General features: G+C 42.5%; 1 protein-coding gene across 1 annotated transcript; it reads right to left on the bottom strand.

The window, feature by feature from the left end:
- Positions 1–290: 290 nt before the first annotated feature.
- On the bottom strand, positions 291–4741 carry CD70 (CD70 molecule). Its single transcript, XM_007169234.3, is given in 5 exon segments — positions 291–1004; positions 3221–3254; positions 4261–4493; positions 4496–4594; positions 4705–4741. Coding segments are annotated over 5 exon segments (792 nt in total). The 3' UTR covers positions 291–615.
- Between the last annotated feature and the right edge of the window lie 18024 nt (positions 4742–22765).

The following is a 22765-nucleotide window of genomic DNA, read 5'->3' as shown; positions in this document are numbered from 1 at the left end:
GTTAATAAATATCAAAATTACAAACACACCCTCTTGGACCCAGCCATTCCACTTCTAGGAATTTATCCTACAGATATAGGTGTGAAATGACCTAGGTACTGTAGAAGAAAAAGAAAGGTATCAGACGTGGAAAGGAAGAAATAAAATTTTTTATTTTTAGAAGAGTTTTTAAAAAATACTTTAACCAAAAACTGTTGGATCTAATAAACAGATTCTGTAAAGTAAAACAAAGAAACAAACAAAAAAATAGCACAACCTCCCCCAAATCAATATAGAAACATCAATTATGTTTCTGTGCATTAACAATGCAATCTCACCGTGGTCCAGTGGTTAAGACTCTGTCCTTCAGATGCCTTTCAGGTAGGTGTGGGTTCATTCCCTGCCTGGGGAACTAAGATCCCACATGCCACATGGTGTGGCCAAAAAAAAAAAAAAAAGAAAAAAAGAACAAATAATAAAAAAGTTTAAAAAAAGCCAATGCATTCTCAGGAAGAGAAATACAACCTTTGGATACAATACAATGTATCCAAAATAATAAAAATACTTACGAATAAATTGACGATAAAACAAAGAAAAAAATCCCTCCCAACAAATCTGGGCCAGGAAGTGCAATGGTCAAGGGCACACCCACTGAATCCCAAAAAAAGTCTCATCAGCGTTTCTGGAGGGCAGCAGAGGCTGAGTAAGGTTGGTGCAGAGAATGTCCCCGTGGGCTAAGAACGTTAGGCGCTGGGAGGCGACGGCGCAGCCGTGGTGAAAGTTGAGGCGTAGCAGGCTGATGCTGTGGGCCGTGGGGAAGCAGATGGCCACGGTCAGGGTGGCGCTATGGGGCTTGGTGGTCCACGTGGAGAAGGAGCAGTTGGCTAAGGTCACCTGGATGTGCAGCCTGTAAATGCCATCACGTTGGATACGCAGCTGCCCGTTGTCCAGCTCTGGCCCATGCACGAAGGAGCGGCCCAGGGCTGGGCTTCCCTGCCAGCGCAGCCTGGGGTCCTGCCGCGATCCTGAGAGGGCTGTGGGAGAAGGGATGGAAGGATGGAGGTTTAGGGAAACTGAGTGCTATAGAGGGAATGCCCCAAACTCCCATGTTGAATCCTAACCCCCAAGGGGATGGTATTAGAAGGTGGGACACTGGGAAGTGATTAGATCATGAAGGTGGAGCCCTTATAAAAGAGACCTCATATCCACTGATGGATGAATGGATAAAGAAGATGTGATATCTATCTATCTATCTATATATATACACATACACACACATATATGTATACATATACATATGTATGGATTGTGTATATATATATACACACACCATACACATATATATATAAAATGGATAAAGATGTGATATTATATATATTATTATATATAATATATGTGATATTATACACATATGTGTATATATATATAATTCAACCATCAAAAAAGAAGGAAATTCTGCCACTTGTGACAACATGGGTGGACCTAGGGGTAAGTCAGACAGAGAAAGACAAATACTGTATGACTTTCCTTATACGTGCAATCTAAAACAAAACAAAACCCAAACTCATAGATACAAGAACAGCCTGGTGGTTGCCAGAGGTGGGAGCTGGGGTGGGCAAAATAGGTGAAGGTGGTCAAAAGGTAAAACTTATAAAATAAGTTATAAACTAAGTCCTGGCAGCGTAATGTGCAGCATGGTGACTAGAGTTAATGATACTGTGTTGTATATTTGAAAGTTGCTAAGAGAGAAGATTTTACAAGTTCCCATGGCAAGAAAAAAAAATTTAACTATGTTAGCTAGGCACTGTGGTGATCGTTTTGTAATATATACAAACAGAGAACCGTGTTGTACACCAGAAACTAATACAATGTTGTATGTCAACTATATCTCAATTTAAAAAGAGAAAGAGGGACTTCCCTGGCGGGTCCAGTGGTTAAGACTCCGCGCTTCCAATGCAGGGGTATGTGTTCCATCCCTGGTTGGGGAACTAAGATCCCGCATGCCCCTAGGGGCGGGGTGGGGTGATGTGGGGTGGCCAAAGAATAGAAATAAAAAAAGAAAGGGGGTGGGGAGAGAAAAAGAAGAGCCCGGAGAGCTCTCTCCCTCCCTTTCCGCCACGTGAAGACCCAGCAAAAAGATGAGAAGATGGCTGGCTGGGGACTTCCCTGGTGGTCCAGTGGTTAAGACTCCATGTTCCCAATGCATGGGGCGTGGGTTCCATCCCTAAGTCGGGGGAGCTAAAATCCCACATGCCTCGCGGCTAAAGAACAGAAGCAAGATTGTAAAAAATTCAATAAAGACGTTAAAAACGGTCCACATCAAAACAACAACAACAACAACAACAACCAAAAAACAAAAAACAAAAAACAAAAAACAAAAAAAAAAGAAGATGGCTGGCTGTTTATGAACCAGGAAGCGAGCTCTCACCAGACACCAGATCTGCCTGTGCCTTGACCTTGGACTTCACAGCCCCCAGGACCATGAGAAAGAAATGTCTTGTTTATAAGCCACCTGGTCTGTTATTCTGTCATAGCAGCCCGAACAGAAAGCACCCAGAGAAAAAAGACGAATAGCGTTTCCCTCCGTTACAAAATGGAATGAACACACACCCAACCCTCTGGGGATGAGAGGGGGAGAGGCCCAAAGAGGAAGAGGGTTAGAGAGAGGCTGGGAGAGGACTGCCAAACGGCACCCTCGCTCACGTTCCTTCGCGTCCTTGCTCTAAAGCCCCCTTCTCAGGGACGCCTTCCCCATGGCCGCATCTTCAAGGGCAAACCCAACGCTGGCCTGCCCGATCCCCCTCCCTTACTTGATATTCCTCCCAGAAGTACCAGATGCGTGTTTTACTCTCCTGGCATGCTGCATATTTTCCTTGTTTATTTATTAATTTTCTGATCCCCGTGGTAGAAAGGAAGCACCGACAGGGCAGGGATTTCTGTCGGTTCTGTGGGCTCTCGGGGCACCCAGAACAGGGCTTGCCTCACAGTAGCCGCTTAATTAGTGTTTGCGGCCTCAATGAGGGCAGGTTAGTGATGGCTATTAGCTTGGTTTAGTTGGTTTGGGATCTCCCGAGGGAGAAAACAAAAGGCTGAGCAAGGAAGCAGGCACTCAACAGAACGCCGCCGTATCTCCCTCTCTTTCTTTCTTTTTCTCATCCGTTCTCAATTTCTCTTTCTCTCTCTCCCTCCCCCACCCTCCTTCTTTTCTCTTTCTCCAACACACATATGCATCTGGTTTTACCTGTGTGATTCAGCTGCAGCTCCGCTAAGTCCCACTGGAAGAAAAGAAAAGAGGGCTGAACACCTAAGCACCAGAGGTCTTGAATGCTCCCGAGGGAAGAAGCTCTCTTTTCTCGACCCGTCCTTCTATCCACCCATCATCCCACCGGACTGAGTTGGGACCTTTGTGAAGGACTCTTAAAGAGGAAGTAGGTTTGAACTAGCTGTGAGCATGAAGAGAAGACCTTCTGAAGAACTTCTTAGTTTCCAGGATATAACACAGGGCGCCTTGGCACACCTGCCTCTCTCCCCCTGCAAAGCTCTCCCACCCCCGTAATGCAGCCCCCAAAGCCGGACCCCGTGGTAGGTGTCCAGGGTTCCTCCTGTCCTTGGAGGCCCCGGAACTGCCCCTTCCCAGCTTCGAGAAGCCCCCAGCAGCCTCTGAGTCAGCCTGCTGGGGGAACACCAAAGACGAGTCATTTTCCAGGCCCCCATACAGTACGTATCTTTCTCAGATACGTTCTCCACCCCGGGATCTCCACCCGGGATTTACCTCCTGGTGTCGGCAGAACTGACTATCCTAAGCCGGAGACCCCCGGGGGCAGCCTTGCCCCCGCCTCCCCTCCCTGCTCTGGTCTCTCTCGCTCTGTTCTTTTCCACCAGATCTTTCTTCCTGGCAGATTTGTTGTTGTTTCTATTGTTTGGCCGTGCCGTGCGCTATGCGGGCTATTAATTCTCCAGACCAGGGATGGAACCCCCCCACCCCCCTGCATTGGAAGCGAGGGGTGTTAACCACTGGACGGCCAGGGAAGTCCCCCTGGCAGATTTTTATTCATCTCATTCTGATCTTTTTTTTTTTTTTCTTTTTTGCTCGCTAGTCTCTTAGTCTGCGCTCTAGCTCACCATCCCTCTGCCCCGAGCTGATTCTTTCCACAGTTGCTCACCTGCCCTCGGCGCTGCACCCCCTCCCCAGGGCCCGGCCCCAGCTGGAGGTCCCCACGCTCCTGAGCTTGCAGAAGGCAGATGTACGTCTGTCTCTCTCTTCCTCCCTTCTGGACTTACCCCAGTTGAATCCAGCTGCTGCTTTCGGGTGAGGTGAACACTGCAGACGAGGCAGCCTATCACCATGCCAAGGAGAAGCAGCAACAAAGCCACCCACCAGATGGACACCCAGGGCCGGTGAGGCACCTGGCAGCCCGAGGCCTCCTCTGCCATCATGATCCTCTGCAAGCACTTCATCAGCTGTGCGACAGGGTGGAGGGTATGTAGACGGCAGGCAGGAAGAGGGAAGGAACCTCAGCTCGCGCACAGCTATGGGGCCCTCTCTGCCTGCCCGAACCTGCCAGGGACCAACCGTGCCCCACCCTGGGGATGTCCGGCAGAGGGAGGGACCAGACTCAGTTCTTCAGTGCAGGGAATTCCCCTCCAACTTCTGCCGGTCCCCAGTCTGCAGAATAGGTGGGCCAGGGTGCCCCTCAATTTTTCTATTTGACTTCCCACACTCACCTTCCTGGTACTCATTCAACAAACCTTCACTGAACATCCACTATGGACCAGATGCTCTGCTGGGCCTCAGGGCTACAGCCACAGCACCCAGGGATGGAGGAGGGGTCCCCAAATATCTATGTGTTCCTCTCCATCTTCCCAGCCTCCCTGACGCCCCCGTGGTGGGACCACCCCTGATGCAGTCACATGACTGACCTGCCTAATAGGAAGAGAGTAGAAGCTGACCAAGGGTCACGTCCATAGCCTGATGTTGTAAACATGCCACACTGCCTTTCAATTCTGTTTCCCTGTGGTCTTGGAGGACACCCATCCTTGATGACTGTAGTGGCTTGACTATGTCACCCCCAAATTCATGTCCACCCAGAACTTCAGCATGTGACCTCATCTGGCAACAGGGTCTTTGCAGAAGTCAGGATGAGGGTGGACCCTACATCCCATGATGTCTTCATAGGAAAAGGAGAGGACACACAGAGACACAGAGGAAAGTTGGAGGTAGACAGTGGAGTGATGCAAAACACACCAAAGAATCCCAAGGATTGCCGGCAAACCCCAGAAGCCAGAAAGAGGCAAAGAAGGAATCTCCCCTAAAGCCTTTGAAAGGAGTGCAGCCCTTCGGACACCTTGATTTCAGATCTCTGGCCTCCAGAACGGTGAAAGAGTAGATTTCTGTTGTCTCAAGCCACTAGTGGGTGGTGCTCTGTTATGGCAGCCTCAGGAAACGAGTAACAACGGCATAGCTACAAGATGAAGAGACGCTACCTGGGCTTTGTAGGGTTGGGACAATACTTTGTTAGGATCAGTGAATCAAACCACTCACTAGTAGCACAGAAGCTGTCACAGACTGTATATGCCAAGTGCATGTGGCTGTGGTCTAAGAAGCTTTACTTGTAGACACTGAGACTTGAAAATTTCATTCCAGAGTGAGGAGTTACAGTGGCCTGGCCTGGGGTGGGAATGGGGTGGGGGAGAGAAGAAGGAGGTGAATAGGGACTAGATATCAGAGCTGGAGCCAGCAGCGTTTGCTGATGTGGGAGGGCAGGTAGAAGAAAGAGGGGAGACAAAAGTGTCCAGAATTCCTGGGATCCAGGTGATCGTATACTCCCTGAGACCCCCCAACTACAAAAGGAATTTCCTTTATGAAAACCCTAGGATTCCAGGCCTGGGGATTTAGCCAGCAGCACCCTCAAAGAGACATTAAGCTCTCCTGGGCCTGGGGGCGTGATCCTCAGAACTGTCCCCGACCTACTTTCATACCGTATGAAACCCCCGCTGGGTTCTAAAGTCTAGCTCTGCTGGCTAACTCCATCTGCAAGACCTTCCAACCCCTGTCTTGTCATGGTCCCCACTCCGGACCTTTGATGGTTCTTTGTAGCCCACCTGGTGTCCTTTCCCTACCTCCATCTAGCTGAAAGCCATTCATAGTCACAAATAATTGCTACCGAGCATGGTTAAGTTTGTAGAATCTGGAGTTTCTCAACACACTTGGATTCCAATCTCTGGAATGTCACATTTTAGCCTTTGGGAAACTTACACCCCCATCAGCTTAAGTTCAATGTTTCCATCTATAAAATGGGCTGTGAAATACAACAAACTAGTGAATATAACATAAAAGAAGCAGAGTCACAGATAGAACAAACTGGTGGTTACCAGTGTGTGTGTGGACAATATAGGAGTGAGGGAGTGAGAGGTTCAAACTACTGGCTGTAAGACAGATTCAAGGATGTACCGTACAACACGGGGAATGTAGCTGATATTTTGTAATAACTTCAAATGGAAAGCAACCTTTAAAAATTGTATTAAAATAAAAAATTTAAATAATAATAAAATGGGCTGTGATGAGATTTTAAGGAGAGACACATGCAAGGCCCTTAGCACAGCGCAGGCACACAGCAAGTGGTCAATAAAGGCTAGCTTTTAATGTTGCTATTTCCCCCCAGGAAATGCTCATTAGAACAACGGGAATGGGTACAAGCAGACAATTCACAAGGAAGTTCAGGTGGCTGATCAACACAGAAAGATGACGCCAGCCCTCTTGGCAATAAAATGCAAATTCCCTCAATTTCACAAGGGAGGTTAAAAGATGGCTAAACCCAAAGTAAATTCCAGCTGGATCACAGATTTAAGTGAAAAAAAAAAGAAAAGAAAACAAAAAAAAAAACACAAAAAAGAAGCCATGAAAGTGAAACGGAGCAGGGCCCTGTGGTCCTTCCTCCCGACGTCCTCCGCCTGCCTTTTGTCTGTAGAAAAATTTCAGCCAAAGAATAAGTTTAATCAGAGAAGGGAGAATGCAGAAACAAAGGAAAACAGCCCAGCAAGACTAAATAATAATAGTTTAGTCATTAAGCAAAGTCAAGGACCTTTAGTTCCTTCTCGAGGGCTCTAGATAATATTCTGAGCCCTATCCTGTGAGCTGTCTTGTAGATACTGAAACCTCCACCAGGTGGAAGAAGGTAACTACACGATGACCAGAATGTAGCCATGACATAAGTTGCCACAATTCCGAGAACTGGCCCTAAGGAAATGGGAACAAACCGACCCTGGAACTGAAGACTTGAACTGTACTTGAAACAATCAAGATGACGCTGGTCAGATCACCGCTGACCAATTTCAAAATGATTATTTCTGTATGTAGTCCCCTCCCCCTATGTATAAAAGCTCTTGCCCACTGATTATGGCGGGGAGTCGGCCTTTGGACAGGAGTCCGTCCTCTGCCCTCGGCCATCCCCCACCCCCGTTGCCGGCATCTGAAATAAAGCAAACTTTCCTTTCCAAAGACCTTGCCTCTTTATTGGCTTTTGAACGGTGACTAGCCAGACCCCACTTTCAGTTATGAAAGTACTGAAAGTATGATGCATTCATAAAAATTCACCTGGGTGCATGCAGACTTTTTAAGTACGTTAGAAAAAAACGAAGAAGACATAAAAAAGAATGTTGTTATGTTTCACGTATAAGTTAATAATGTCTGCACTAAAAATACCTTCCAAGTTAAAGGCACACACACACACACACACACACACACACACACACAGACACACACACACAAGCAGCAAGACAGAAAAAAAGAAAGGTTTGCAAGGTCCAAAATAGACAAAACTGTTCTCCTAAGATATAAATAACTCAGAAGTTAAGTCATTAAGAAATGACTAATACTTTCTAGAAAATGAAATGAATATGAAGTCAGGTTCTAAAAAGAAATATGATCGAACGTGAAACGCGATATCATCTCTGTTCTGAATAAGATAACTAAAAATTGAAAGCACACAGAATACACCTTTTCTTTTGCACCTATCGTAATTTGGTAAATGATCAGAGCGTTGGTTGAATCTGAAGATTCATGGTGTTGCAAGCATGTAGGTGAAAAGCATCCCTAATACCCGGATGCTGGGATTTGAAATGGATCCAGCCTTTTGAAAGGACAGTTTGGCAAATCCATCAAGATCCCAGAATGCACCTCCCCTAATGTCCATCAGTTTCACTTCAAGGATTTCATTTCGTAAGCACACTCGCACGCACGTGTCACAAACAGAGATGTACACACACAAAATTCAATGTGGCACCTGTCGTGGTAACAAAGAAACAGAAAGCAATCCAAAGAGTCATTCATATCGAGGGCTTATTCCCATGCTAAGAACTCGGCAGGTATCACCTTTTGGAACCTTCACCCGAGCCCTGGGAACTGGGTGATGCTCTGATTCCCATTTTCCACCGAAAGCAGGCTCAGAGACATATCAGCTTAATCCACACAGCAAAGAACTTGAAGGCAGGAAGTGCCTGGGTTTCATTGCACATTTGCATCACTTGCCTGGGCTTTCCCACTGCTCTGGATTACTGGGCTGGGGACACTGCGGGGGATCCATCGATCGATTGCTCTCTAGATGATGCAGTTCTGCTTGGGGTGGTTTGGGGGTGTTTAAGGAAGTACTGAAAGCAGAGCTTCCTCTACCTGCAAGCAAGATGAGGCTGCAGGGAGGGGATGTGATGGCCTCCCTTCCCCTTGCAAGGTAATTTTCCCCCTTCCTCAGGGCTTCTGAGAAGCCAGGGGAGTCCGGGCACAGTGCAGGGGAGGGGGTGGAAGGGAGCGGCCCCGGGGGCAGAAATCTGGGTGCAGGACGTAAGATCGCCCCTGGGAACCAGGGGCGGCTTGAAGATGCCAACTCAGGTGTCCTCTTTGTCCAACTCGGCTGCCCCTCTGCTGTCCCTTTGCTGTGAATGTCCCCAAGTTGCCCTAGGGCTGTGTCACTTGGTGTTGTCCTTGCCAGGGTCCTAGCAGGAAGGAAGGAGACCAAAGCTTCTCAGTGTACAGCTCCCCTTTAACTACATAAACTTCCCACTTCTGAGATTTCACCTGGGAATGGGGACATCAGGGCACCTCTGTCTTAGCCACCTGTTTCCCCTACTCTATCCCTGTTCCCTTCTCCATCCTATGAACTGATCTTGGGTGAGCTCCACCTGCAGCAGCTTGAAGCAGGATTTTGGTTCTCGGCCAGAGATTGAAGTCAGGCTGCGGCAGTGAGAGCACTGAATCCTATCCACCAGACCACCAGGGACCAGTGGCCAGTGACAAGGTCCTGGCCCATCAGCTGTGTGGAAAGGAACTGCCACAAAGAGACGGAAAGTAGTGAAACAAGTGAAGTGTTTATTAGGAGGGAAAAAAGAGTACGTGTGGATAGACACACAGGCGGGTTCAGAGAGAGAGTCGTACCCTCGTGGTAGTTTGAATCACTTTTATGGGGCATTTCTTCTGGGTTTCCTTTGGCCAATCTCCCCCCCCCCCAACCCCCACACTGTGCAGCTTGTGGGATTTTAGTTCCCCAGCCAGGGATCAAACCCGAGGACCCTGCAATGGAAGCTTGGAGTCCACTGGACCACCAGGGAAGTCCCTGGCCAATCATTTTGATTTGCCTGGTTCTGAGTCCGTATTTGGTTTATCTCAGTGTCCTCCCATGTGTGCGCGTGCATCTCTTAGCCAAGATGGATGCTAACGAAGAGGCCTATGGGTAGGTTGGCATCACTCACTATGAGGTGCCGCCCCCTCCCTTTTGACCTTCGAGGAGCCTTTCTGTGCGTGTGTAGTCGGGAAGGTCTCCTTGACTTCAAGAATGAGGAATATGTGGTCTCTTATCCTCTATCTGGGCAGGGCTCAGCCTCCTCACTTGCTCTTGCTGTTATGGAGTTTCTGTCCCCAGGGAACGAACTCGAGCTGCTCACCCTGGGGCCCATCTATCTCCTGCCTCAAATCCCCCCCTGAGAGACGTGAACCCCAAGAAATCTTTATTGGGAGGATGAAGGGTGAAGGTCTATCTTCTGTAGCTTCTTCAGGCTGGCAAGGGGCTAGTAGACCCTACCTAGTTGGGGTCACGGAGCTCTCACTCTGTCTCGTTAAGGGATCCAGGGTGACTTCTGCTGTTATTCTGGCAGGATCTGTTCCGAGGAGTGGCTGGAATCTCTGCATCACCTTCATCTTGTCTGGGAAACCGTTGTGTCTTTAGAAAGAACAAACTAGACAAGAAGATTAAGAAGGCAGGGGCCAAAGATCAGTAAAAGAATTACTGTAACCAGGGGCCCAAGCAGGAGTAATAACCAGGTTATATTTGGTAGCAATTTAAATCCTGGTCCAGATGAGTGTCAGCATTTGGGTTACCCTGTCCAAAGGAATTGAGCCATTTGGCATGGTCATATACATTTTTGGTGTCCTCTTCTATTAGCCCAGTATGATTGATGTAGGTGTAACAGACCCAGCTAGAAGTAGTTGGAAGAGTGACAACCTGACGTTAATAGCCAACATTGATCTCATTTCTTTTCAGGAGAATAAGCCTGAAACCCAGTCTGGACCTGGCACTTCGGGTAGACTTCTAGCCAGGTAGCCAGTTGTCTAGTTTTATCTAAGTAGGTTTTAACATTTGGTGTGGTATTAACACATAGATAACAGGTGCTATTGGTCACTACACATGTGTTTTCTTGTTAACATACGATCTAAAGCAATTTGATTGTTTAAAAATATAATAGTTACGAGAGGAGACCTTTAAAAAGTAAGGTTGTGACCACCAGCTGCCTGCAGACATTGTTTTGAGAGTAGCTGGTGGCATCTCAAGTCTGACACAGCTCAGAAAACTCAAGTTCTTAGCAATACAGGGACTTGTCTGAAATCACATCCATAGTGTCTCCTAGTTATTTCCTTGGATGTCTGAACCACAGCTATACCATTTTGACTTTTGAATTGTCATTTTCTCCTTAATAGCCAAAGCAGATGTAATCGTTAATGATGTCAGTATTTCTCTAGGTATGAGAAGATGCAAGAATTTGGGCTCATAAAATCTTCTCCTGAAAATATCTAACTATCTGAAGGCCTGTTCTGCCAGCTTTTCCCAGAGCACAGAGTGCCTCATTCCCGATCTCCACCCAGAACTCCTTTCAGGGGGTGTTGAAGGTCAGCAGCTGCAGTGGCCATGATTTAATCTTTGTAGAGGTAGATGGGAAGTGCCAGTTTCCTGTTGGCAGGGCCCCTTCATGGTCATAAATTTGACTACAGTTTGGGGGGCATTTCATGAGCGTTTTGTCCCACAGTGCTAGGAATGTTCACTCCCAGGTCTGGTGAAGATTTCACTGATAGGACACTCAGTGTGCTATTACAGGACTAGGCCTTATGAGTGGCAGAAAGTCTCTGGACCACGTGTCTTACTAGTCTCTCATGGTCCAGGAAAATATTCCCTGTTGCTTCTTCCCATATCTAGAGTTACACTATTACCATCATTGATCCTATATGGAACTAGATATCATCATTTTATCAGAGGCTCAGTCACACATTTGGTAATGTAAGAAACAACAATTTTGTAAAACAGGCAAAATACAAATAACGTAGCTAGCAGTATTAGTAAAGTCATAAGTCAGAATTAAGCCAAGAACTTCCATTAGGTGCGGCCCAGTATACCCCAGGTCGTCTGACTTCATCTGTTCTGTACCAATCCCGATCTTTCAGGGAAATTATACATTGGCACTGTCCATAAGGCACCCAGCCCAGTTTCCTAGTGTTACTAAACTGATTATCCTTAGTATGATTTAATTGTTCCCAACATAGGAGAGCCTTTAAACTTAAATTACCATAGTCTCTGTTAACTACATAAATCCATCCCATAATTGTGGGAGGTCTTATTCCTTGGTCGAAATTTTGCTTGTTGCTCTGATTGAACTTGAGTAATAGAGGAAAATTCATATTTGCGGCCAGGGTCAGAGCAGGCATTAGTAATTGGCCAGGTGAGGGGATCCCAACTAATATCAATAGTGGCCTGAACATGATTATAATTTTTCTTTTAAAATAAATTTCCTAAGGGCCAACCAATGAGAGCCTTGGAGTGGAGAAATCCACCCAGGTAAACCACAAGTACTAGACACAGGTAATTGGCCACAGACCCAGCAATTGGATTGATTTTTAAAATTAGCATAGGATTGAGCCCATGATAGAAAAACATTTGACTCATATGCAAAGGTCCAAGAGGTCAGGAAAACACTGTAAATGATAATACGAATCAGGTCCAGTATCTTGGGGAAGCTGTCTACTTCTGATGTTGTCTTCTTCTCGTCCTGGTGTGAGTGTAGTTTCTCCTCTGTTTGAGCGTCGTTTTAAGGTGATTTTGAGGTCAGCAGTCCTCCCAGAGGCCAGTCCAGTGCAGGGGCCCTTTGTAAGTGGGAATTAATCCAAGAGTCAGTTCCCTTCAGTTTCAGTGTGCATGAGCTAGTTAAGAGTACCTGATAAGGGTCTTTCCATCTAAGCTGGAGATAGTCCTTTAAATTATGTCTTTTCCAGTATGCTTAATCCCCTGACTGCAGGTCTTGGGGCATCTGACCTTCATTCAAAGGTAGATTACTGAGATAAACTTCAGAAACAAACTTCGAGTGTCCTTTAATAATTCAATTAATCTTTACATGAAAATAATGTAACAGCAAAGAATTGTCAAGGAAGTGAGTCTTAGTAAATACAGACCTCCATTAGCAGAACTGGCATTTAATATTCACTGAAATAATCTTTTTCTCTCTAAAATTACCCTCATTTCTACCAAATATAGCCAAATTAGGATTAATTTGTTTGCAAAATGTCTGGTCCAATAAACTTGGCCTGATGATTTATATAACTAAAATTGATCATATAGGCTTTCTGCTTGCTGAAAATTTTATAAGGAGTCTCAGATTGAACTTTTTTTAAATTTTTGTATTTTATTTATTTTTTTATACAGCAGGTTCTTATTAGTCATCAATTTTATACACATCAGTGTATACATGTCAATCCCAATAGCTCAATTCAGCACACCACCATCCCCACCCCCCCGCCACTTTCCCCCCTTGGTGTCCATATGTTTGTTCTCTACATCTGTGTCTCAACTTCTGCCCTACAAACCGGTTCATCTGTACCATTTTTCTAGGTTCCACATACATGCGTTAATATACGATATTTGTTTTTCTCTTTCTGACTTACTTCACTCTGTATGACAGTCTCTAGATCCATCCACATCTCAACAAATGACCCAATTTTGTTCCTTTTTATGGCTGAGTAATATTCCATTGTATATATGTACCACAACTTCTTTATCCACTCATCTGTCCATAGGCATTTAGTTTGCTTCCATGACCTGGCTATTGTAAATAGTGCTGCAATGAACATTGGGGTGCATGTGTCTTTTTGAATTATGGTTTTCTCTGGGTATATGCCCAGTAGTGGGATTGCTGGATCATATGGTAATTCTATTTTTAGTTTTTTAAGGAAGCTCCATACTGTTCTCCATAGTGGCTGTATCAATTTACATTCCCACCAACAGTGCAAGGGGGTTCCCTTTTCTCCAGCATTTGTTGTTTGTAGATTTTCTGATGATGCCCATTCTAACTGGTGTGAGGTGATACCTCATTGTAGTTTTGATTTGCATTTCTCTAATAATTAGTGATGTTGAGCAGCTTTTCATGTGCTTCTTGGCCATCTGTATGTCTTCTTTGGAGAAATGTCTATTTAGGTCTTCTGCCCATTTTTGGATTGGGTTGTTTGTTTCTTTTATATTGAGCTGCATGAGCTGTTTATATATTTTAGAGATTAATCCTTTGTCCATTGATTCGTTGGCAAATATTTTCTCCCATTCTGAGGGTTGTCTTTTCGTTTCGTGTATGGTTTCCTTTGTTGTGCAAAAGCTTTGAAGTTTCATTAGGTCCCATTTGTTTATTTTTGTTTTTATTTCTATTACTCTAGGAGGTGGATCAAAAAAGATCTTGCTGTGATTTATGTCAAAGAGTGTTCTTCCTATGTTTTCCTCTAAGAGTTTTATAGTGTCTGGTCTTACATTTAGGCCTCTAATCCACTTTTAGTTTATTTTTGTGTATGGTGTTAGGGAGTGTTCTAATTTCATTCTTTTACATGTAGCTGTCCAGTTTTCCCAGCACCACTTATTGAGGAGACTGTCTTTTCTCCATTGTATATCCTTGCCTCCTTTGTCATAGATTAGTTGACCATAGGTGTGTGGGTTTATCTCTGAGCTTTCTATCTTGTTCCATTGATCTACGTTTCTGTTTTTGTGCCAGTACCATATTGTCTTGATTACTGTAGCTTTGTAGTATAGTCTGAAGTCAGGGAGTCTGATTCCTCCAGCTCCGTTTTTTTCCCTCAAGACTGCTTTGGCTATTCGGGGTCCTTTGTGTCTCCATACAAATTTTACAATTTTTTGTTCTAGTTCCGTAAAAAATGCCATTGGTAATTTGACAGGGATTGCATTGAATCTGTAGATTGTTTTGGGTAGTATAGTCATTTTCACAATATTGATTCTTCCAATCCAAGAACATGGTATATCTCTCCATCTGTTGGTATCATCTTTAATTTCTTTCATCAGTGTCTTATAGTTTTCTGCATACAGGTCTTTTGTCTCCCTAGGTAGGTTTATTCCTAGGTATTTTATTCTTTTTGTTGCAAAGTTAATGGGAGTGTTTCCTTAATTTCTCTTTCAGACTTTTCATCATTAGTGTATATGAATGCAAGAGATTTATGTGCATTAATTTTGTATCCTGCAACTTTACCAAATTCATTGATTAGCTCTAGTAGTTTTCTGGTGGCATTTTTAGGATTCTCTATGTATAGTGTCATGTCATCTGCAAACAGTAACAGTTTTACTTCTTCTTTTCCAATTTGTATTCCTTTTATTTCTTTTTCTTCTCTGATTGCCGTGGCTAGGACTTCCAAAACTATGTTGAATAATGGTGAGAGTGGACAGTCTTGTTTTGTTCCTGATCTTAGAAGAAATGCTTTCAGTTTTTCACCACTGAGAATGATGTTTGCTGTGGGTTTGTCCTATATGGCCTTTAGTATGTTGAAGTACGTTCCCTCTATGCCCACTTTCTGGAGAGTTTTTTATCATAAATGGGTGTTGAATTTTGTCAAAAGCTTTTTCTGCATCTATTGAGATGATCATATGGTTTTTATTCTTCAATTTGTTAATATGGTATATCACATTGATTGATTCGCATATATTGAAGAATCCTTGCATCCCTGGGATAAATCCCACTTGATCATGGTGTATGATCCTTTAAATGTGTTCTTGGATTCTGTTTGCTAGTATTTTGTTGAGGATGTTTGCGTCTATATTCATCAGTGATATTGGTCTGTAATTTTCTTTTTTTGTAGTATCTTTGTCTGGTTTTGGTATCAGGGTGATGGTGACCTCATAGAATGAGTTTGGGAGTGTTCCTTCCTCTGCAAGTTTTTGGAAGAGTTTCAGAAGGGTGGGTGTTGGCTCTTCTCTAAACGTTTGATAGAGTTCACCTGTGAAGCCATCTGGTCCTGGGCTTTTATTTGTTGGAAGATTTTTAATCACAATTTCAATTTCATTCCTTGTGATTGGTCTGTTCATATTTTCTATTTCTTCCTGGTTCAGTCTTGGAAGGTTATACCTTTCTAAGAATTTGTCCATTTCTTCCAGGTTGTCCATTTTATTGGCACAGAGTTTCTTGTAGTAGTCTCTTAGGATGCTTTGTATTTCTGTGGTGTCTGTTGTAACTTCTCCTTTTTCATTTCTAATTTTATTGATTTGAGTCCTCTCCCTCTTTTTCTTGATGAGTCTGGCTAATGGTTTATCAATTTTGTTTATCTTCTCAAAGAACCACCTTTTAGTTTTATTGATCTTTGCTATTGTTTTCTTTGTTTCTGTTTCATTTATTTCTGCTCTGATCTTTATGATTTCTTTCCTTCTGCTAACTTTGGGTTTTGCTTGTTCTTCTTTCTCTAGTTCCTTTAGGTGTAAGGTTAGATTGTTTATTTGAGATTTTTCTTGTTTCTTGAGGTAGGCTTGTACAGCTATAAACTTCCCTCTTAGAACTGCTTATGCTGCATCCCATAGGTTTTGGATCATCATGTTTTCATTGTCATTTATCTCTAGGTATTTTTTGATTTCCTCTTTGATTTCTTCAGTGATCTCTTGGTTATTTAGTAACGTATCATTTAGCCTCCATGTGTTTGTGTTTTTTACGTTTTTTTCCCTGTAATTCATTTCTAATCTCATAGCATTGTGGTCAGAAAAGATGCTTGATATGATTTCAATTTTCTTAAATTTACTGAGGCTTGATTTGGACCCAGGATGTGATCTATCCTGGAGAATGTTCCATGAGCACTTGAGAAGAAAGTGTAATCTGCTGTTTTTGGTTGAAATGTCCTATAAATATCAATTAAATCTATCTGGTCTATTGTGTCATTTAAAGCTTCTGTTTCCTTATTTATTTTCACTTTGGATGACCTGTCCATTGGTGTAAGTGAGGTGTTAAAGTCCCCCACTGTTATTGTGTTACTGTCGAGTTCCTCTTTTATAGCTGTTAGTAGTTGCCTTATGTCTTGTGCTCCTATGTTGGGTGCATATATATTTATATTTGTTATATCTTCTTCTTGGATTGAACCCTTGATCATTATGTAGTGTCCTTCCTTGTCTCTTGTAACATTCTTTATTTTAAAAGCTATTTTATCTGATATGAGTATTGCTACTCCAGCTTTTAATTTCCATTTGCATGGAATATCTTTTTCCATCCCCTCACTTTCAGTCTGTATGTGTCCCTAGGTCTGAAGTGGATCTCTTGTTGACAGCATATATATGGGTCTTGTTTTTGTATCCATTCAGCAAGCCTGTGTCTTTTGGTTGGCGCATTTAATCAATTCATGTTTAAGGTAATTATTGATATGTATGTTCCTATGACCATTTTCTTAATTGTTTTGGGTTTGTTATTGTAGGTCCTTTTCTTCTCTTGTGTTTCCCACTTAGAGAAGTTCCTTTAGCAGTTGTAGAGCTGGTTTGGTGGTGCTGAATTCTCTTAGCTTTTGCTTGTCTGTAAAGCTTTTGATTTCTCCATCGAATCTGAATGAGATCCTTGCCGGGTAGAGTAATCTTGGCTGTAAGTTCTTCCCTTTCATCACTTTAAGTATATCATGCCACTCCCTTCTGGCTTGTAGAGTTTCTGCTGAGAAATCAGCTGTTAACCTTACGGGAGTTCCCTTGTATGTTATTTGGCATTTTTCCCCTTGCTGCTTTCAATAATTTTTCTTTGTCTTAATTTTTGCCAATTTGATTACTGTGTGTCTCAGTGTGTTTCTCCTTGGGTTTATCCTGTATGGGACTCGCTGCGCTTCCTGGACTTGGGTGGCTATTTCCTTTCCCATGTTAGGGAAGTTTTCAACTATAATCTCTTCAAATATTTTCTCGGGTCCTTTCTCTCTCTCTTCTCCTTCTGGGACCCCTATAATGCAAATGTTGTTGCATTTAATGTTTTCCCAGAGGTCTCTTATGCTGTCTTCATTTCTTTTCATTCTTTTTTCTTTATTCTGTTCCACAGCAGTGAATTCCACCATTCTGTCTTCCAGGTCACTTATGCGTTCTTCTGCCTCAGTTATTCTGCTATTGATTCCTTCTAGTGTAGTTTTCATTTCAGTTATTATATTGTTCATCTGTTTGTTTGTTCTTCTAGGTCTTTGTTAAACATTTCTTGCATCTTCTCGATCTTTGCCTCCATTCTTTTTCCGAGGTCCTGGATCATCTTCACTCTCATTATTCTGAATTCTTTTTCTGGAAGGTTGCCTATCTCCATTTCATTTAGTTGTTTTTCTGGGGTTTTATCTTGTTCCTTCATCTGGTACATAGCCCTCTGCCTTTTCATCTTGTCTATCTTTCTGTGAATGTGGTTTTTGTTCCACAGGCTTCAGGATTGTAGTTCTTGCTTCTGCTGTCTGCCCTCTGGTGGATGAGGCTATCTAAGAGGCTTGTGGAAGTTTCCTGATGGGAGGGACTGGTGATGGGTAAAGCTGGCTGTTGCTCTGGTGGACAGAGCTCAGTAAAACTTTAATCCGCTTGACTGCTGATGGGAGGGGCTGGGTTCCCTCCCTGTTGGTTGTTTGGCCTGAGGCAACCCAACACTGGAGCCTACCTGGGCTCTTTGGTGGGGCTAATGACAGACTCTGGAGTCCCAGACTCTGGGAGGGCTCATGCCAAGGAGTACTTCCCAGAACTTCTGCTGCCAGTGTCCTTGTCCTCACGGTGAGACAGAGCCACCCCCCGCCTCTGCAGGAGACCCTCCAACACTAGCAGGTAGGTCTGGTTCAGTCTCCCCTGGGATCACTGCTCTCTCCCCTGGGTCCCGATGCACACACTACTTTGTGTGTGCCCTCCAAGAGTGGAGTCTCTGTTTCCCCCAGTCCTGTCGAAGTCCTGCAATCAAATCCCACTAGGCTTCAAAGTCTGATTCTTTAGGAATTCCTCCTCCCATTGCCAGACCCCCAGGTTGGGAAGCTTGACGTGGGGCTCAGAACCTTCACTCCAGTGGGTGGACTTCTGTGGTATAGGTGTTCTACAGTCTGTGAGTCACCCACCCACCAGTTACAGGATTTGTTTTTACTGTGATTGCACCCCTCCTACCATCTCATTGTGGCTTCTCCTTTGTCTTTGGATGTGGGGTATCTTTTTTGGTGAGTTCCAGTGTCTTCCTGCCGATGATTGTCCAGCAGCTAGTTGTGATTCTGGTGTTCTCACAAGGGGGAGTGAGAGCACATCCTTCTACTCGGCCACACGTTTATCCAGATTGAACTTTTAAAAGACCTCTCAGGGCTAGGAAACTCATGCCAAGGGCTTATCACAGATTTTGCCTAACAGATGTAGGTGAATTCCTCCCTTTTCAAGGTCCCCAAAATACCTTGAGATTTCTGTACCTGTTAGTAAGGTAGCCTTCCAAATTTATCTGATAAAGCTGCTGGGAAACTAATAGCTTCCCATCTCTGGAGGGAGCAGTCAGAGAGAAAAGATAAATGTTTCAGTTCTGCTTACAAATGTATAATTTACCAAATTACTGTAAGTCATAATGAGTTTGAGGGGAATGTTTTACTATATGTGGAAAACACAGGTTTAAACCAGTAATTTTTCAGAAAGAAACCATAAAAAATTATAACCATATTCACCAGTTCACTCAGTCTTTTTGTTAACTTTTTACGAAGCCATCAGGATTTTCATTAGAATTCTTCAATTTCTTACCCAGTTCAGCATTATGGTCTGAAAGTCAGGAACTTGTATTTATCCAAAAGTCCTTACTATAAATCTTCTTGAAAAGGAAGCATTTTTGCAAACACATTAGAGTGAAACCGTAAGTGTCTATAATGTCAAAAGACTTGAGGAGCATTTAAAATCTGATCACATTGCAATTGACAAAGTAACTTAGTTACTGCTGTGACACACAACACTTTCAGATAATAACTAGAATTATGACTGATAACATTTTGCCAGGACATGTCAGAATTTCAGGAACTGTATATAATTTCTAGAGTACCTATATTAATTACATTTACCATACAATATAACCTAGAAAGATTTATTACTCATTTGACAATACTTCCCATGTAATTTAACATACCAATGAACCTAACTAGTTTAATATTTCTCTTTGCAGTGTTTCAGGGGCCCTTTGAAGCATCTCAAAGTTAGCTAGAGGTCAAAAGGACCTCAATAGAATTTGATTTAGGAAGTTTTGTCAAAAAATATCAAAAGGGTCTAGAACAGTCAGATAGGATCATAGGTCACTGTGGAACAATAGTTATTCACTTAGCCAAGGTAACAATAAAAGATTTCAAAGGCCAGGACATGGAAACAACCTAAGTGTCCATAGACAGATGAATGGATAAAGAAGATGTGGCACATATATACAATGGACTATTTCTCAGCCATAAAAAGAAACGAAATTGAGTTATTTGTAATGAGGTGGATGGACCTAGAGACTGTCATACAGAGTGAAGTAAGTCAGAAAGAGAAAAACAAATACAGTATGCTAACATACATATATGGAATCTAAAAAAAAAAGGTTCTGAAGAACCTAGGGGCAGGACAGGAATAAAGTCCCCGATGTAGAGAATGGACTTGAGGATGCGGGGAGGGGGAAAGGTAAGCTGGGACGAAGTGAGAGAGTGGCATGGACATATATACACTACCAACTGTAAAATAGCTAGTGGGAAGCAGCCGCATAGCACAGGGAGATCAGCTTGGTGCTTTGTGTCCAACTAGAGGGGTGGGATAGGGAGGGTGGGAGGGAGATGCAAGAGGGAGGAGATATGGAGATATATATATATGTATAGCTGATTTGCTTTGTTATACAGCAGAAACTAACACACCATTGTAAAGCAATTATACTCCAATAAAGATGTTAAAAAAATGCATTGAACAAAAGTTGATTGCTTACTATAAAAGGTTAAGTGATAAAAGTATGATATAAAAGCATACATATATAGTATTATCTCAATGTATATTATATATATATATATATATATATATATATATATATGCAAAGAAAAGTATGTAGGAAAATGCAAAAATATTAATGGTCATGCTTATTTTTGAGTTGTGGAGTTATGGCTGATATTATTTTCTTTAAATTCCTGTATTTTTCAATCTTCATATGAGCTGGTGACTTTTACAATTCAAAAATAAATTTTCCTTAAAAGAAAAGATTTCAAAGGCAAATACAGAACTGATCACTTAAAGGGTAAAGAAACTTAAAATCTGTTATCAAAGGCAGTTCAACTTCTTAAGAAAACTTGTCCTCTTGACAGAGAGAAAAGCCAAATTCAAGTTTTGCACCAGCTTACTTTTAAAATTCATTTACTCAGTTAAATTTATTCTAAACTTAGTCAATCCTGACTATCCACAAAACTCTTTTCTCGGGGTCCACTTTCCACAAATCTTTCATCACTTTCTGTATCCATCACATTACTTTCCCATCCAGAATCAGCCAGCTCTAAGTCAGTCCTACTTCCTTTTCCGTTAATAAAATGCAATTCCGTTCCTCATACCTTCTTTACTGAAAACACATATCCTACTTTCCTTAAGCAACCATGAACTGTCCTTTATATCAGCATTCTGTAGATTGGAGAACATAAATCCAAATAATAATTTCTTGAAAAATGAGATTTCTTATAGAAAATATCTCAGTGTGGCCCCAAACATATTTATTAATAGTTCTAAACTTTTCCTTTCTCTGTAAAAGGAAGCCAGTATCCAGTAATTAATGTTTCAGTACCTTATTTTATTTGGAAATGACCTAGCTATTCAATAAACTTCCATTATTTAACTTAATTTAGCACAACTCTAACTTTCACGTTGTCAAATATCTGGAGGGATTATTCTTAAGTAGACAATCCTAAAAAGTAATTATTCCTAAAAATTTACCCAAAGCTCTTATCTCGTTTGCATTTCCTTAAAAGCTTCTTCACATTGAGTTATTTTCCTTGCTGACAAATTTGTAACAGATGTAACAAGATTTTACTTAGCTTATGTTAAACTGAGGCACAATGAAAGTATACTTAAAAGTTGATGACTCTAAAGACATGTCTATATTAATTAGATCAACAAACAAGCATTAATACCAGGTCTTAATTTAATACTGAATATTTTCCAGTTCACGTGAACCTGAAATTCATTTAGCTTAATTTCTCTTGTATTTAGAATTGTTTGATTTGTAAGTGCTTACTTTTATTTACGCCAATTAAATAGAGCTCATTACAAATTAACCAAGACACATACTGAGACATACATCTATCCAGACAGACACTATGAGAGATATAGCTTCATTTTCTAAACTTAGTCATGAATCAGATATCACAATGTAAAACTCACTAGTTTAGAAATAACAGTTGGAATAAGTAAAATTTTAAAAGACTTCTTCCCATTTTTTTTTTTTCCTCAGTCTCAGGAAATTAGAGATGGTCCAGATAAGATAAATATTCCTGAGAGCCACGGTCTCAAGGCACAGGGAGAGAAAAGCAAGTTCTCCTAGTAGGACTTGTTCCTCAGGGTCAGAATTCTGGAAAAAAAAAGAAAGTATTTTAACAAGCTACACGTGCCACTACTGAAGCCAGTGCACCTGGAGCCCGTGTTCCGCAACAAGAGAAGCCACCACAAAGAGAAGCCCAATCACCGCAACGAAGAGTATCTCCCGCTCGCGGCAACTAGAGAAAAGCCCATGCACAGCAACAAAGACCCAACGCAGCCAAAAATAAATTTAAAAAAAGAAAGAAAGAAAACAAAAGAAAAAAACAAGCTAGATTTCTCTAATTGCATGTGCAAAAAAGAACCGGTTTTGCAATTTCAAAGAAAGTTTTATCTTAACCAATTTTCTCCAGAGTCTAAAGAATATGGTGGCCACACTGTCAAAAATCATCTTTCTTTTTCTGTAGTCGTAGTTTCACAGCTAAAATTTAGACCAGATAGTGCTCAAATTGGCCCTGATAACAGGGCAGACTGGCTGATAAAATGTTGTCCCAGCAGGGATTGTCCCTCCAGGGATGTGGGATCTTAGTTTGCTCAGAAGAATCTGAAGGAGTGAGGGAACTTGCAGGAGTGGGGGAAGCTTCATTTCCGCCGAGAGTTGGGAGAAGTTAGACGGGGATCGTTTAGAATGTCAGGAAAGTTTTCCTCAGTCCATCTTCCCATCCTATGGCAGTAAAGATCTAATTGTAAGAGACCCATTTTCAGGCCATTTTTCCATTCCCCAACTTAAATAAAGGCCAGGCAGTGTTACAGCAGGA

The sequence above is a fragment of the Balaenoptera acutorostrata genome, chromosome 2 (genome assembly GCF_949987535.1).
Source record: "Balaenoptera acutorostrata chromosome 2, mBalAcu1.1, whole genome shotgun sequence".
Lineage (NCBI taxonomy): Eukaryota > Metazoa > Chordata > Mammalia > Artiodactyla > Balaenopteridae > Balaenoptera > Balaenoptera acutorostrata.
The sequence above is the reverse complement of the archived record's forward strand: the minus strand, read 5'-3'. Positions and strand labels throughout refer to the sequence as shown.